At 39.1% G+C, this 17,771-nt stretch overlaps 1 protein-coding gene across 2 annotated transcripts in view; it reads right to left on the bottom strand.

Moving 5' to 3' along the window:
• DOCK1 (dedicator of cytokinesis 1) overlaps positions 1–17,771 on the bottom strand; it is a 502,791-nt gene that overhangs the window by 195,909 nt on the left and 289,111 nt on the right. For both annotated transcript variants that reach the window (XM_089510135.1, XM_089510136.1), the window contains one exon: positions 2,800–2,901. In XM_089510135.1, coding sequence (XP_089366261.1) covers positions 2,800–2,901 — 102 coding nt within the window. The remainder of the gene's footprint in view (positions 1–2,799; positions 2,902–17,771) is intronic.

The following is a 17,771-nucleotide window of genomic DNA, read 5'->3' as shown; positions in this document are numbered from 1 at the left end:
AAGAAACTGATGGAACCTGCTGTCAGTGCAGAAGACTGCAGAGGAGGAAAAGGAAGAGAAAGTTCTGTTGCACTGGTTCTAACCATCAACACAGTGTTTGGTCTTGGTCTGTGTATTTATTTTATTTAACAGATCTTTAAACCAACTTTCACGATAAATTAACCTCTCAGGGCTATTTACAGTAGTCAGCAGTAAGCATCACACACACAAAATGGCCTTAAAATATTAAAACAGCAGCAACACAAAAATCAGATAAAACTATCATATAAAAAAGCAGCAGCAAATCAGGGGATTAATATAGGGGCAGCCAAAAAGCTGAAAAGGAGCAGGCAAGCACATGTCTCTGAGAAGGGTATTACAAAACTATGGGACCAGGAGAGAAAATGAACTGTCCATGGTACTCTCCAAGCTAACAGCTTTTGCAGAGGAATCCAAGAACAGGACTGAGATTTCACTGGTAAGGCTTGGGAGGCACATATTAAGGCAGACAGTCTCATCAAGTCTTTAAAGCTTAATACTGGAACCTTAAATTGGGCTCGGAAATGAGCAGGCTGCCAGTGTAACTGGCACAGAATAGGTGCAATGTGATCAGAATTCTGAACTCAGCTTTTCTCAGACTGGTGCCTTTGAAGTAAGGGCAGCCCCACCCCCACCCCCCACCCCCCACCACAAAAATGCAACCTCAGTGTCACCCGCCTGGATAGAATATGGCAATAATCTAATATGGATATAACCAACATATGCCATTGACTAAAAATCTCTATAAAGGCCATAGCTGCTGAACCAGCTGAATCTGGAAAAAAAGCCCTCCTGGCTGCAATACATCCCAAGGAATTGAGTATAGTACCCACTTGCTTTACTGAAGACTGCAAACAATTCACATATGCAGAAGTGAACATGTTTATACATCTATACTCTAAAACATTCATTCCCAGTCATTCAAAAAAAAATTGTCTACTCTTACTGAGAAAACTAAACAGGTCCCTCTCTCGTGGGGGGGGGGGGAGATATCTGAAGTTGCTTCCTTTACTGGTGTATGGTATAAGATTAATTCTGGCTTTGTCAAAAACAAGTTAAAGATGTTTTTCCACTTTCAACTCTTATTGGTCATCCTTTTCATTGCTTGCTATTAATGGTCTTGAAAAGTGGTTGGTGGTAAGGCAAGGCATGAGTGTTTTAATTAATAATTTAATTAATTTTCATTTTGTGGACAGACTATTTTCATTGTTATCTTGAAAGATTAACAGAAGGCATCCAACATATTTTCATTTCTTATACCCTGGGGGAGATGAAGAAAAGTATGCCATAAATTAATATTTCAAACCTCAGAACTTCCATTTGGGATGTGGCTGGACCCAGCAAGATTTCCCAGATTTTGTGGCGGCATATAGATAAATATTTACCCCTTTCCTCCACAGGCTAAGTTTGAGGGGCTCCTATCATGAAATTAAGAGTGCTATTCAATAAATTGTGCATTAGGCTATGTGGCTACAAAATAATATTAAAAGGATTTTCAGTGAAATTGAAAAATAATTCCAAACCCCTGTATTTAAAATTGCTAAACAATAAAAACAAAGAAATCACTACAAAAATAACAGATAATCACATTTTATCAAAGGAGAGGGAGAAAAAAAATCATTACTACTAAAAGGAGATAACTGTGTGATTATGTCAAGAACTTGTGCATTTATTTCTCTCTAGCTATACACTGGACCCTTCCTATTGGCAGGCCAGTAATCCAATGCTTTGATTGCCCATGGATCACCATGGCCTGTATTATTCAATGACAGCACATGCGTGTGGATGCGTTGATGCATAGACGCGCATGCCACCACCACTAAATAATAGGTGGTGCGATCACTAGCATCTTTTTTGCCATCCTCAGGGGTGTGTGGATCTGAATGCCTGCATATGGGAACTGTACAGTCCAAAGAAATGGATTCAAAAGAGCAATTGAATCACACCTCATCTTCTTTCTATTCTTCCCCTATACAATTTAGCTCAAGATTTGACTTTTTTAAAATGCTATTCCATGGAACCCAACTCCCCTAGGTAAAAGAAGCTGTAATCTAACACAATTGATCAGACTTCAGGTCATCTGCTAATTAATGGATCTCAGCCAACAAGTTTGGTTGTTACTTTGCAGCATGCATTTGCCATATGGCAATGATAGTTCCAGGTCATTAGAGAGGTATCTACTTAGCTATAAATTCCCATCTATTATGCTCTAATTAAGTTGCACTATACACTTTGAAAGAAAGATTAGAAAGAACCTTGAGGAGTTTGATTCTTTATGGCTGTTAATAATCAAACATATCTTTAAACCTAATATATTGCTTAAAATGGCAGATATAGATATACAATTATAATTAACTGAGCACAGTAAATGGTTTGGAAAATCTGGTATATACAGTAGTTGAGAAACAACAAGACATAATAATGTAGATGGCAGAATGTTAGAGGAAGCCCCAAGCAAATACCTTGAATATAACTAACCAAACCATAAGTTGGTTTAGGTTTTAGGATTCAGATATAAAATCTTATTGCCCTAGACTCTAATATCCCAAGCCCTGTTTTCAAATTTTTAGTTTCCTGCTTCATCATTTAATGTAAAGACAATGAAATATTTTTTGCTTCTCACTCTGAAGGTAAAGAAAAATGCTGCATTGATTTTTATGTCAGATCATGTGGCTCCCATAATAATACTTTTCAGCCTGATAACTTTATTTTATCATGAAGGCGTTTTTAAATAGAAATGCAGCAACAAGGTTTTAAAAAAGTGTTTCAGTTTCAACTTACAACAACATCAGATCTCATTTTTCCAAAAGTCTTGATTAAATGAGCATAATGGTAGTCCTCCATTTGTCTCAAAATAGCAGTCATGCTTGCAACAAAATTTCCCTGTGAAAAAACACACACAAAATAATGGTTTCATTAATAAACTCATAGTGCAATACAGAGTTATACTGCAACTATCTGTTCTAGACATTTCAACAAACTGTTCAAAAACCAGAATGCTTTAAAACAAACACATTATTAGAAGACCAAATGTATTATCATTATGATTATTCTTAGTAGTAGTACTAAATAATACCTTGAATGTTTTCCTTCACTTCAAAACTGCATCCCACTAGAGCCAGCATGGTGTAGTGGTTTCAGTGTTAGACTTTGGCAGGTTATAGACCGTCCATTTGGGGAGGTCTGGACCCACCCCTTTCCCCGGAGTATTGGGGCCTCAGTGGCTAGAACGGCAGCCGCTGAGGCCCCGATCCGCCGCTTTTCAGGCTGCGGGGAAGCAGCAAAACGCCGCTTCCCCGCAGTCTGAAAAGGGGTGTCCCTGGGGCTTCAAGCCCCAAGGACACCCCGCAGTGGCGGGGAGAAGAGAAAGGGGCCGCTTGGCCCCTTTCTCTTTTAGTCCGCTGGGCGCAGCCGTCTGAAAGCTGCGCCCAGCGGACTAAACCAGGAAGGAGCTCCGAAACGGAGCTCCTTCCTGCTCCGTGTTCAGGGCGCACTAAACGCCCTGGCGCGGAGCAAGGACGTCACGTCCGTGCCGCCCCATCTAGAGGCGGCGCAGCCGTGACGTCCTCACAGCGGTGGCCGTATGGAAGGGCCGCCGCCATTTAGTGCGTGACGAGCACGCACTAGGGTTAGGGCGGTGTGGAAGCACCGCCCTTTTGTAACCCTAGTGCGTGCTCATCACACACTAAAGTGCCGGTCTGTAACTGGCCCTTGACTCCAGAGATCAGGGTTCGAATCCTAGCTATGCTATATAAACCCATTGGGTAACCTTGGGCAAATCATACCCTTTTGGGCTCAGAGGATGTCAATGATAACCCTCCTCTGAAGAATTGTGCCGAGAAAACTCCATGATAGGTTTGGTTTCCTTTATGGTCACCGCAAGTTGGAAATAATTTGAAGAAACACAACAAATATAGTTTATGAGCCAGCATGGTATAGTGGTTTGAGTGTTGGACTATGGCTCTGGAGACCAGGATGTGAATCCCTATTTGACCATAGAAACCCACTGAGTGCCCCTGGACAGGCCACACTCTCTCCACCTCAGAGGAAGGTAAAAGCAAACCTACACTGAACAAATCTTGCCAAAAAACCTGTGAAAGCCCTTAGGATCAGTATGTCAGAAATGACTTGAAGGCACACAATGACACTATCATTTACAACAAGTCCGTGTCTTTTTAAAAATTGAGGTAATCAAATTTTAATTGTGGAGTCTGGTCCTCCCCGTAAAGGAAAAAATTGTATTGGTTGGATGAACCTATAGAACAGTATTTGATTCTCTCTCTCTCTCTGTGTGTGTGTAGGAAATGACTGTAATGTGAAACTTCAAATCTTGCACAAGTGACTTGAGTATACACCCTGCCCATAGGATGCTTAAATTTTTATTTTATCTGATCAAGTATATCCCAACCATGGTACACAGCATACAAAATAGCATTAACAATAGTCCCAAACCTCACTAAACATATTGGAAATTTACTAAAACAAAAAGGTATGCCACTTATCTGAGGTCAGATAAGTGTGGTGAAACTATTCTTACAATAAGAAACAGCCTCAGTTTCCTTTCTCAGACTTATTTACACTCATGTTCGCAAAATTTATTTTTATAAATACACAGTTAACATCTTACACAACAAAGATATGTTGATCCATGTGAAATTCAAGAGCACTAGTTTATTCTTATATGCATTGTCGCACTGCTATATTATAATAATAATAATAATAATAATAATAATAGGATTTATTTATATGCTGCCCAATCACTGGGAATCCGGGCGGCTTACAACAGAGGGGATAATAGACAGTTCCCTGCCCTTAGGCTTACAATCTAAAAAGACACAACACTAAAGGAGAAGGGAATGGTGAGGGGGGGGCGGAATCAGGTCCAGCATTTTTCTCTCCCTCTGAGGCCTGGACCAAGGCAGATGGACTGGAGGGAGGGCTCTTTTTCTTAATCGAGGCCGGGCCCGATGGCGTTGGGCCTGTCCTTTCACTCCTTCCCAGGCCAGAAGATGACAGTTGGAAGGAGGGAGGGGAGGGGAGGGCTCTTCCTCTTCAGGCCCGATGGCGTTGGGTCTGTCCTTTCACTCCTTCCCAGGCCAGAAGATGACAGTTGGAAGGAGGGAGGGGAGGGGAGGGCTCTTCCTCTTCAGGCCCGATGGCGTTGGGCCTGTCCTTTCACTCCTTCCCAGGCCAGAAGATGACAGTTGGAAGGAGGGAGGGGAGGGGAGGGCTCTTCCTCTTCAGGCCCAATGGCGTTGGGCCTGTCCTTTCACTCCTTCCCAGGCCAGAAGATGACAGTTGGAAGGAGGGAGGGGAGGGGAGGGGAGGGCTCTTCCGCTTCAGGCCCGATGGCATTGGGCCTGTCCTTTCACTCCCTCTCAGGCCAGAAGATAACAGTTGGATGGAGGGCTCTTCCTCTTCAGGCCCGATGGCGTTGCGCCTGTCCTTTCACTCCTTCCCAGGCCAGATGACAGTTGGAAGGAGGGAGGGGAGGGCTCTTCTGCTTCAGGCCCGATGGTGTTGGGCCTGTCCTTTCACTCCCTCCCAGACCAGAAGATGACAGTTGGAAGGAGAGAGGGAAGGTCTCTTCCACTTCAGGCCCGATGGCGTTGGGCCTGTCCTTTCACTCCTTCCCAGGCCAGAACATGACAGTTAGAAGGAGGGAGGGGAGGGCTCTTCCTCTTCAGGCCCGATGCCATCGGGCCTGTCCTTTCACTCCCTCTAAGGCCAGAAGATGACAGTTGGAAGGAGGGAGGGGAGGGTTTATATTATATAAAATATATTATATATTATTATAGCAATCATGATGTGGGGAATATATTTAAAACAAACAAACAAAAGTGCTATGCCAGATATTCTAAGACATGGTATGGTTATTTCTTCTGTCTGATCAATGAATTTAAAAAAATCATATACCATTGTGGCATGTTTTGAAAACCTGTACTCTTTTTTGGCCTTAGAATGTTTTCACTCTTTTCCTTAACATAATATGAGTATAGTTCTGTTTTTCAAAACCACAGCCTCAGTGACTAACGTATCTAGATGTATTTCTGTTTCTGGTTAATAGCTTTGATGATATGCATACGCTAGCCCAATTCTGTTTATTTAGCAATTTAAATTATGATGAAGAAGGACAACAACCAAGAGATTAATATGGGGCTTCAGGGAAAAGATTATGCTGACTTTATATATCAATGGAAGCTTAGACAGTATGGATTTAAACATGAGTTCGCAAGATGTATCAATACCAAAGAAAGATGCTTAAATGGACTTATCTCCCATGTACATTTCTGACTTCTTTCCTCTTTAAATGGCTAATTATTTAAGATTAATGTGTGTAAACACAACTCTCTCCTTCATATCCCAGTACCTTCCGCTTTTATCAAGAGATCCTAATCCTCTCTTTGTAATTGTACAGTATTTCTCTATGGGAATTACTACGATTATGCTGATAAGCAAATAAAGAAGATGAATCATTGCAGAGAGAGACGATTACATAAGAACTTCTTATTAATTAGTATAGTAAGAGTCAGGCACATGATGAAGTTAGTCCCTTTAGTGAACTCTTATATTTCTATTTAAAACAGAATAATGGGGTTTTTTTTTGGGGGGGGGAGCGATGGCTTAGATAAAATAGGCAAAAAAAGGTTAAAATGAAAAATAATAGGTAATATGAATTCAACATATTCAAGAAATAGTTTCTTGCAACATAAGAAGAGGAAAAGAAGGGGGAGAAGGGAAAAGAAAATGTGATGGCATCTTTAAGACTAACTGGTTGTATTTTAGTTTTTAGATAATAAATGCTCAAGTATAAAGCATATTTACACAGTTGCAGATGTGGAATAGAAGATAATAAGATCCAGAAAAATGCAAGATGCAGTGATCAGTTAGTGATGATGTATGAAAGTAATAAATCTGCTTACTAAAAGGGTTCAAAACTCTCTGCAACAAAGTGACCAGACAGCCTCCTTTTCCAGGACATGTCCTATATTCCAAACTTTTGTCCAGGAGGAATTCCAAAATGCCCTCCATTTTTAGCATGCTTCACACCCAGTGTGGATCATTTTTTTAACATCTCCCATATGCTCCCCAACAAAAGAGACTACCCATCCTTTTGGAGTTCTTCTGGCATATCCTCTGGCTGTAAAACCAGTGCTTCAGCAAACAAGCAAGAGGTAGCTCAACGGCTTTATTATTGTTGCCACCATTGCTGTGGGAAAGGGCTTGTTTTTGCCAGGCAACCCCAAATCAGATTACTATAGTTTGTAGCGGGCATAGGAGCCACACTGGGGGGAAAATGCATGGGGTGAGTTCTAGGAAAAAGCAGCTTGTATTGAGAATAGGTTGTCTGAATGACAGGAGGAGAGGAACATGCACACAAAAGGTGAAGTGTCAGTATGGGAGACATCCAGTTGCAGTTTTCTTTATTTGATCAGCTCAAGAGAAGAGGAGGAGGAAGGCAACTGGGAACATGGGAAGGTACAGGAGGCGCAAAAACCAGGTATGGGACAGATGATTTTAACTATGGTAAGTTCACCAGAAAGATACAGTTGAGTACATAATAAAATATAGTATATGTAATGTTGTTGTTGTTGTTGTTGTTGTTGTTGTTGTTGTTGTGTGCACTTACAATAAATATCCTAACCAAGGAAAACTGTCCCTTGTACTTTTTCCTCATACAAATCATTTTATTAATGGAGTTTAATAGGCACTGCATATTATTTTGCATTTTATCTATCTTAGTGTGAAATTTACACATTAACTATATTATTTAAGGTATAATGAAGCTAAAAGAAATGACATTTTAGTATATGCCTTGGGAGAACCCCACAGTACAGTGCTGCTGATCCTAGTTTGTAGATCTATTTCACACAGATTACCAACTCATATAATTCCAATAACCCAAAGTGCCAGAAACATTTCTGATCTACGGTTCTGTTGAAGTACTTTATGCATGGAAATGTCTGATCGCACCTGAATAGTTGCCTGTAAACTATTTTTCCAAGTAGAAATGTTTGTGTTATTGCAAATTTAAACATACAAATGTTGCTTACATTCGAAGGTTTGCAAAACAAAATTCAATCTTTATGGGAAAGCTATGCTTTACAAAGGATATCAGATTTAATTGCTCCTATTTTCAGTCCTTACAAAGGAAGCAATATGAAGGAATGTAGCCTTTGCAATTCATGTGTTCGAATGACATTGTATCCCCAAATTCATTTCAAATTAATTATATAATACAGGTTGTAATAGAATCGTTTATGGACAGAAGTCAACATTTTTTTTAAAGGGCTGAGATATTGATCCTTCTCCAAACACAGAGAACTTATTAAGACTGAATTACTCTCACTTCTGTTAAGATCTCGCTAAAGGCACAGTACATCATGGAATAAAATTTAGGTAATCTTGAGATTTCAGCTATCTCAATTGAAGGAAGAGTTATTTACCTCTTGTATCACTCAATATGAGAGTTGTATTGTTAATTATAAGAGGAATTGCAAACCCAATGCATTAATAATGTCTTGTTACTATGCATCTATTACTTCATTCACTTGTGCCTCTTTATTTTTCCTAGATTTATATTAAATTTTGCAAGTATGGAAATGTGTTAATAGCTTAAATCTTTACATTGCCTCTTTAGACAAACTGTGAATCCACTATGGTGAATCCAGGAGAATCATATGTTGACCTTTGTTGTAGCAATATAAGTGCAGCTTCGCAATTACTCCTAGTATAAAATTGAAATTGATTTTTTAGAAAATTAGATTTTTCTTTGTTCTGCCTGGAGTGATATGCTATATTAAGGATGGGGGAGGCAAAATAGTACCATGGATCCAATTAAGCAGTAAAACTAACAAAACATTTTTAAAATAAATAAATAAATGTTACTTGCTATTGCTTAGGAGCCAATAGGCTAATTAAACACAATCCAAATGATTACAGTTCTAAATTTTATTACAGTTTTAAATTTGGTTGACAATGTTTTAAACAAGAACACCAATTGCTTCAGGTATTAATCTCATACAAGGGCTGCAGTTTCCTCTCCCTAGATCTTTTGAAACCAGGAAACAGCTACAGGACATGTTAAAGAGAAATTGTGAAAGTGCCTCTGTGCACAGAGAAAATTTCTTTCCTCATTTAAAATAAGTAGTACATCTTTTTACAAATCAACAGGTATGGCTTTCAGGATGAAATCCATCACCGGGAGTGCCAATTTACAGAGTGCAGCTGTGAGTGAAGAAAGGACAGGTTCCCCATGACATTCTTGCAAACAAGCTTGTAAAATGTGGGCTAGACAAGATAACTGTTACATGGATTTGTAATTGGTTGCTCAACAATGGCTCCTTTTCAACCTGGAGAGAAGTGACCAGTGGGGTGCCACAGGGTTCTTCCTGGGCCCAGTGCTATTCAACATCTTTATGAGTGACTTGGATGACAGTATTGGGTGGGGGTATACTCATCAAATTTGCAGATGACACCAAATTAGGAGGAGTAGCTACTGTAATACTCCAGAAGACAGGATCAAAATTCAAAATGACCTGAATAGGCAAGAAAGCTGGGCCAAAGCCAACAAAATGAAATTCAGTACGGAGAAATGTAAGGTACTGCACACATGCAAGGCAAGGGGGAGAAGAATAACAAATCCCCCTCCTTCCGCAAACAGAAAACTTAACTCGTATAGCATGCAACAAGTGAAGTTTCTGAAGTTCATGTAGTTTTTAATAGCTCTTGACAATGTCCATGCACAGGAAGTAGCCTGAGTGACGGTGGTCAATGACCAGTCCCAAAGCAGGATGGTTTTATGGTCAACAACTAGCTGATAAAATCTCTGAATATATCTTTGAAGGTTTGTTTTATTTATACATACAATTACTGCATTTGAGGAAGTAGGCTCACACCTATAAAAGCTCATGCTACCAGCTTCTTTCTTTCAGTTAGGGGCTGCAGGTGCCTCCATTTCCCCCGCAAAAAGCGGGGGCTGCAACATCAATCCAGCCTTTCCAGGGCACGAAAAGGAGCCACAAAAAGTAGCTCCTTTTTGTGTCCTGAAAAGGGCGTGATAGCTGCAGCAGTGCAGCTTGGTGGTGCTCCTTCAGTGCCGTGTCATCTGTACGCAGTGCTTGAGGAGTGCCGTGATGCTGCACGCTGTATGGTGCAGTGCACAGCATCACATCACCCTGTAGTGGAGCTGGGGCAAGCGTCATGGAGATGCTACACTCCAACCCCGCCCCCAAATCTGCACTGCCCCTTAGTTTCAAAAATACTACAAGATTCCTTTGCATACTGATTTTCCAGATTAATATGGCTATGACTTTGAATTAGTGTACCTAGTTTTGTATATGTCTAAGATTGCAAGAAAACTTCAGCCTTTTTTGTGTCTTAAAAACACAGACTTAGATCAGGTCTCTTAGGTAGCTGTCAGTCCCTGGCCTAAGATTCAGAATGCAACCCCCCCCCCCATTAATTTTAAATAAAATGGCTTCTGATAATAAAAAACCCACTTATTTTCAAGGTACCACCCATTGTGCTCACAGCCAAGGTAGATTCCCTTGGATTCAGAATACAAATTGCTGGTTCAACTGTGCAAACTATTCAAGCAATTGTTTGAAACAGAAATACTGTAAGGCTGTCAAGAATGAACCACAAGGTCTGAAACATGTCTTCCAAATACCCTTAAAAAGGGATAAACCTTGCAACTCCTAATCCACATATGGTAACTGGAGAGTAGTGCCCCCAACAGCTTTTGTAGCATTGCAATGAATTCCAGGGTACACTGCGAGGTGTCATGTCTCAGTAGCTTTGGGTGTGGATGAGAAAAGGTGGGACAAAGAAACAGAACAGAAAGTCATTCAGTTCTGGCTAAAAATCTAAAACATAAAAAAAAATGTGTGGTAGCTTCTCTTTGGGTGTCTCTCTACTATGGGTCTCATTTATATATACTATGCATGATGGGTTTTTTTTAATAATCATCAAATACATTTAGAGCTGTCAACAACAAAAAAAGATTTTATTCAACCTTCTTGTTATATTTTGTTACCAGTTAATAATTGCAGCTTGAGATAACAGCGCTGGGTACTCTGAAGCACACCCTTCCACTGCTTTTACTTTGTTGATTTCATTCTCACAAAACTATGTATCTTTTACTGTCACAGATGTCAGAACTTTAAAAAGTGACATTTCAAACAACTTCAGAGATCTCTAGGGAATTACAAAGTTAGCTTTGTGAAAGATAAGGACATAACATTTACCTTTTAAGTTTAGTATATGGCACATTTTGATACCAGAGAGTGTTGAGGGGAAAGAAATTGTTGTCATTCTGAATCCTGAATTTAAAACGGTCAATTGGCTACCCAGCCATGTGAGCTGTCCTTCTCAGATTGTCTCAGGTTTTACATTTAACTCAGACCAGATAGCATGACTAAATTGCATGGAGACTATCTCTTATCATACAATTAGAAAGATTTCTTCAAAACACATAAAATAGATAATTGACAAGAAAGGTATCTCAAAGGTCAGTTTAGTTACAGCCAGAAAGCCTCCAGGATGACTTAGAGATTCATGAAACAAACAAGAAGAATAAGTTAGTTTTTGCTCCAGGCTCTTAGTGTTCAAAATCACAAGATAGCAAGAAAAAATGGTGGGGCAGATATAGGGAAAAAATATGTCAGGCATCCATACTTAGTGTTATATAGTTCTTATAACCACCTGTGAAAGAAGCATGCTGCACGTTTCATACAGCTTGGGAATTCTACCAGCCTTGTAAGTGTGTAATGTAGTCAAAATTTCTGGTGTTGTGGGATGGGGTCTTGGCCTTCTGATGCCCTGCTGCAATTTTCTTATCACTCTTTCACTTAGGTAAGATAAAATACACCCTTCTAGAGTATATGGTCCCACTTCACAAAGCAACTGGTTCCAGTTATCTCTGTTAGGAGAAGGAGAGGTCCAATGTAGCTCATAAAGGCAGGAAGTGGAAATGCCAATTCCTTGTTTTCTGTTGTGCCTTTTCTATATTGTAAAATGGAAAACGTGATAAAAGCCAGTGGGTATTCCAGTTCAGTGATAGTATTTCAGCACTGAATAGGGATGTGAACTGAAAAAGGATAAACTGGAGTACACTACAAACACCTGAGCATTAACCTCTTTGGATTCCAGCTCAGTTCTCTAGCTGAGACAAGCAACCTGTAAAGAGCTCTGGTGGGATTTAAACACAACAAGGTATTACTTGCATTATCGTCTACTCTGTGCTACATTTTCTTTGCTTTGGTATCACCAAGCAAGCGGACTTGGTATATGGCACTGTCAGGTTACACCTCTGCTTTCTTAATGGCAAGGTGGTGAAAGTTGATTATTCAAGAATTCTGCATTCCATTTTCACTCACTGTGTTTTCAATTTGTCACCTTTCCCCTTTGCTCCCCTGTGGGTACATCGATAAGAAAGGCTGTTTACAGGGCATGAAGATCTGTTGATTCATTCACCATCTTCCCTGGGCCCATTATATTCTAAAAAGAAACTATGACATCACTCATTATCTCTGAAGGACAAACTTTAAAAGCCACATAATGCCTTTTCTCAGTTTGTCATCTGAAAAAAATGTAGTCTGCTCCTTTTATCCCTTTGCTTTTAAAGGAGATGTTTTAAATGGTTTGAATTCTATACACAGTTTAGTGCCATTTTAAACATACCTTTTTGTAAACTTTTATCTACATGTATTTTCACTTATATTTCCTTTTATCTTGCAAGCCATCTTGAGTGTCAGCTTTGGTGGAAAGGCAGAATATAAATCCAGGTAACACAACACAATATGATACAATACAATTTGTATCTTTGGAGCAAGAAGTTTGGATTCCTTGTTATCACATTAAACTCCCATGCTGGCTGAAAGATACTAGGAGTTGTAGTCCAAAAAGTAACATTTAAACACTCTGCTCTAGACATCTTAATCCCTCTGGCTGCAGATAAATGTATCTGATGGCAAAAACCTATAGATCCATGAGTATAAAAATATATAAGTAATGACATGACAAAAAGAAAACTACTGCATCTTTCACTGTATTTTTTGAAGTAGCAACTTAGAGACATAAAACCGAACTGCTTATACATAAAACACTATTACAGATTTGCAAAGGTATTTTTATTTTATAAGCAGCAAACTCCTGACAGTGAAACCATCTTCTTGTTTTGATTGATAGTTGCTTTATATATGCATACAAAAAAAGCAATGCCACCAACATTTCAATATTCCTAGTAGTGTTAGTTTGGCATCACATTTCCAGCTCAATTCTTTTAGAACTGTATGTCTTTTTAATCACTTGTATTTCATTTTTTATCTTTCCAACTAGTTGCGAAGATGTATGGTTTACAATAAATTACAAATTTAATTTGTAATTACTAGGTCCTGTTTTACTACTGTATCTAAAATGGCTTGCATAAGAAACTCAGCATCTGTAACCTTACAGCACTGCACCAGGCAATTTGTGAACATAGAATTGTGTAGTCAAATAAATATAAGTAAAAAGTACACAGCAGAAGAAAGCAATAACAATGTTGATGTGAAAATACATTTCATGGATGGGATCCATTAATTTAACGCTGTCAGTCTCCTCAAGAAAATAAGCAAAACAGCACATTTGTTGATAAGGTTAGGAATAGCTAAATGATGCACAGATTGTTCTAAATCATACTCCCTCTCCCCAAACCTAACACTGCAAGAATAAAGAAGAACCCCAAAATCTCGATCTGAGTAAACAACATTAGAACTGCTACATTCCAAGCCATTTTTCATATCGCCTTAAGCAAATTCTTCTGTTCCCTACCTCCAGCTTCCTTCTAGAAATCATTAATACCACTACTTCAACATATAATGTTATGAAAAAAAATATTACTAAACCTATCAGATGTGCTTTGAAAGCAAAAAGCACCATATAAATCAGTGCTGACATTCAATCCTAAAGGAATCCTACAAAAAACATTTCAGAAGGAGATGATTCAGAGTGTCAGTACAGCAAAGAGTTTGCAATATACAACATTTACAAAGATATTCTGAAATCACCCAAATGGGACAAAGTACGTAAGTGACTTCAGCACAAGTATATGCCAAAACAATAAAAATGTTCCTGTCTGCATTACTATGCATCAATTCTTGTACTGGATTTCAAAATGCTTGCTAAAGCACCACAGTCATGTGGATGACACATCATCTGGGACTATAACAACTAGACAAGGTTTTGCAAACCAAAGAGCTATACAGAGTGTTCTCAAATTCCTCCACGCATGCTTCCACAGAGACATCTGTGAGTTTCTACACTGTATGCAAACAGCATGTAAAAAATATGACTATAATTTGTCTGGCTGCTTTATTTGTTTGCCTTCGTACCCAAACTGATTGCATGTATTGCTGAGATACGAGGGAGAGGCGGGGGAGAAGAGAATATATTGTAATCTAGGGGTATAGTAAACTGGGCTTAAATTTGATAGTGGAAACTATCAGACCTGAGGTAAATTTCTACGCCAGTATCTTGAGGTCCCACCAGAAGTGAAAAAAATTCATAACCACCTGTATAGGCATGATTTACATATACTGCCCCCCATATCCACAGTCAGTCCTCCATATCTATGGATTCTTTATCCACGGATTCAAGCATCCACAGCTTGAAAATATTCAAAAAATATACACATTCTAAAAAGCAAACCTTGATTTTGTCATTTTATTTTACTATGCCAGTGTATTTAATGGGACTTGAGCACGCATGTATTTTGGTATCCCCAGGGAGTGGAACCAAACTCCAGCGGATACCAAGGGCCCACTGTATAGCCTTTCCCCAATATGGCTGTCTTTTTTCATTGATATAAAACCTGAACATTGAAAAAAATAGTAATTCCTGTATCTCCTATATTACCACAACTCCTCCTCCTGTGGCAGATGGTTGTTTCTTTCAGAGGTGGTGATGTGAGCATCATGGTCTCCTGATTTTCCTCCCCCCCGCCCCAGGAGTGCAGAGCCTTTCTGGGAAATACTCTCTCCTGCATAGTGCCAAGTGATTCCCCACTTCCCCCAAAGGGACACTTCTTCCTGACCATGGTTTCCTTTGGGTGACAGAACACCAGAGCATAATATAAAGAATATAGTAGATCCATGACCCACACCAGATTCTTAGAAAAGATCTTTCATTGCAGAGTGCCTCTAAGCCAACTTATAGCAATACCATTCCTAGTTCCCTCCCACTACATTTTCCCAACTGTTCTTCACACTCACTAATCCCTTCCACAACATCAGGTGCAACATATTGGTAGTTATTTACTTTATTGCTATTGTATTTTTGTGGCTAGGGATGGGGGTACATCCCTGTGGAATTTTCTCTCTTATGTTCTAAAATAACTGGTTTGCTTTGGGCTAAAGCCTGAAATATTGATGACAGAATTTTGAGTATGCACCATTTCCTTTTATGACAGAACATTTTTTTGAAAAAGTTATTTATCTGTTTATTTTCCCACATACATGACCATGCCTGCATCAAAAACCAATAGGAATTTCAAGATATTAGTGCTCAAAATAGTTGGCAACTTGGTGCTCTGTCACCTTCAAACAAATTCACAAAGGCTGCCTTTTGTGACTCAGCATGACTTTGATGTGTGTCTATGTGTATGTGTCCTCAAGTCATCTGTCAACTTGGATTTCATAGGGTTTCCTTAGGCAAGAAATTATCAGAGGTGGTTTTGACAATTCCTTCCTTTGAAATAGAGGCCTGATTTACACGGGCCTTTGCGTCGCCCCCGTCACTTGCTAGGGGTTGGCCAAGGACGCACCATCCATATTAGCCTCACCCCTAGCAATTGACAGGGGCGTCAAAATGGCGGCACCCTGTACACACGGGCGCCGCCATTTTGACGCGACAGACACTTAGCGTCCACACGTCCCGGCGCCTTTGTGACACCGCAAGTGTGCCATTGGCACCTTGCAGCATCACAAAGGCGCCACAAGAAGAACCCGCTTTTTGCAAATTCTTTTTGTTCCGTGACGGAGCTGCGCAGTTTGTCCGCTGCGGCTCCCTCACAGAGCAAATCAGGACGGCAGGAGACCGCCCTTTTTGGGCGGTCTGTATCCCGCCATTGGCTACAAGACCTGGTATTTGTTGATGGTATCCCATCCAAGTACTAACCAGGGCTGAACATGCTTAACTTCCAAGATCAGACTGGATTTGGTGTCTTTAGAATATTAAGGCCTAATAAACATTCACATAGCATGAAATGCAAGTATTTAAAAACATCCAAATTTTATTTTTCCTAGTAAAGCCAGGCAGAATTAACATACCCTGTGCATGATTTTCCCTTCTCTCTAGTGAATTCATTGGCACTACTACGTCATTTCATCATTGCTCCATTTCACAGGTTTTTAAAACAGAGTGGCATACAGACAGAAACTGGTCTTCCAAAAATTGATTTGGTTTTACTCCTAGAAATATCTCCAATATTATTCTGCAAAACTGTAACTCAAAAAAGGTATTACTTTATTTAGTCCTGATCCCAAAACCACAATAGAAATGTTGGAATTAAAACTCAGGGCCAGAATCTTGATGAAGCAACATCCAACCTGTCTAGGTTCAGGAAAGAAAGAGATGTGACACTAAAACACACTCCACTGCCTAGGCTAAGACACAGCGATGCTTTAATTTTAAAATACATCACTTTGTACAGTTAAGAGTCAAACCAAAAAAAGCAACCTAAACAAATAAAAATGTTTAAAACCACTAAATCCTCTGTAAGGTTTCTATAAGTTTCTAAAAGTAAATCTCTTTGGCACTCTTACTTTTCAACAAAAGCATTTTTAAATGGGAGTCTTCAGATAAATAACTACAAAGGATTATGTGAACAATCCTCCAATATGTTTTAAATGTTTTCCTCTGCTTCACATATTATTACATTAATGCCTTTGAAGACTGACTTTTCTCTTACTTGACTGTTTCTCTATAGGAAGATAAGGAAATGTGTCAAAGGGATTAAATGTTAAAGTAGAAATGGAAAATTATGCCTATAATTTCACTTGTCTAAAAGTATAAAGCCATTTTTAAAGAATGCAGCATTCATGGCATCCAAACCCTTCTCCAGTAGCTTCTAGAGTACATTGTTATCACATTCCAGTAATTAACTACAGAGCTCCACAATCAGAATAAACTCAGGGATGGTTTTAATCAACTTTCATTACTTACTTTAATGTAATCAACAGCTTATTAGACAACATATGAAAAATGCTGCTTCTTTTTTTCATCTATCATTTTCAAATACTGCTTTGTAGAGGAGTTGAAATTAATAGAGCTCCAGTTCATTTTGAACTTTAAAAAAAAAACCCTTGTTGGATACAGTTGCTTTTCAAATGGGTTTCCCTCCTCAACTTTTTTGGCACATAAAAAAAGAAAGATGGGTTATTTCCCCTCATAATATCCAGTTCAAAATTAAACTGTACCATGGAGACTTGTACAAACTGAAATTGACGAAAAGAGCCAACACATTCAATAAAAATTCACAGAACATTGCAGAAAAAATTGTTAATTCCCTTTAGCTGTACATTTTCTTTTTTAATTTTTCGGTGTTACATTCATGCTAGATAAATACATAAAGGAATCATTAGTATTATTTATTTTTAGAAAGTCACAGGTGAGAATGGTTCTTAAGAGACAAATGAATTCACAAAACCATTTCCCAAGAAAAATATGCTTCTAAGCTAGACTTTGCATAACAGAGAAGAAAAAAGATAAAA

The sequence above is a fragment of the Sceloporus occidentalis genome, unplaced genomic scaffold (genome assembly GCF_023333645.1).
Source record: "Sceloporus occidentalis isolate IW3139 unplaced genomic scaffold, rSceOcc1.0.p SCAF_2, whole genome shotgun sequence".
Lineage (NCBI taxonomy): Eukaryota > Metazoa > Chordata > Lepidosauria > Squamata > Phrynosomatidae > Sceloporus > Sceloporus occidentalis.
This window is presented reverse-complemented; position numbering and strand designations above follow the sequence as displayed.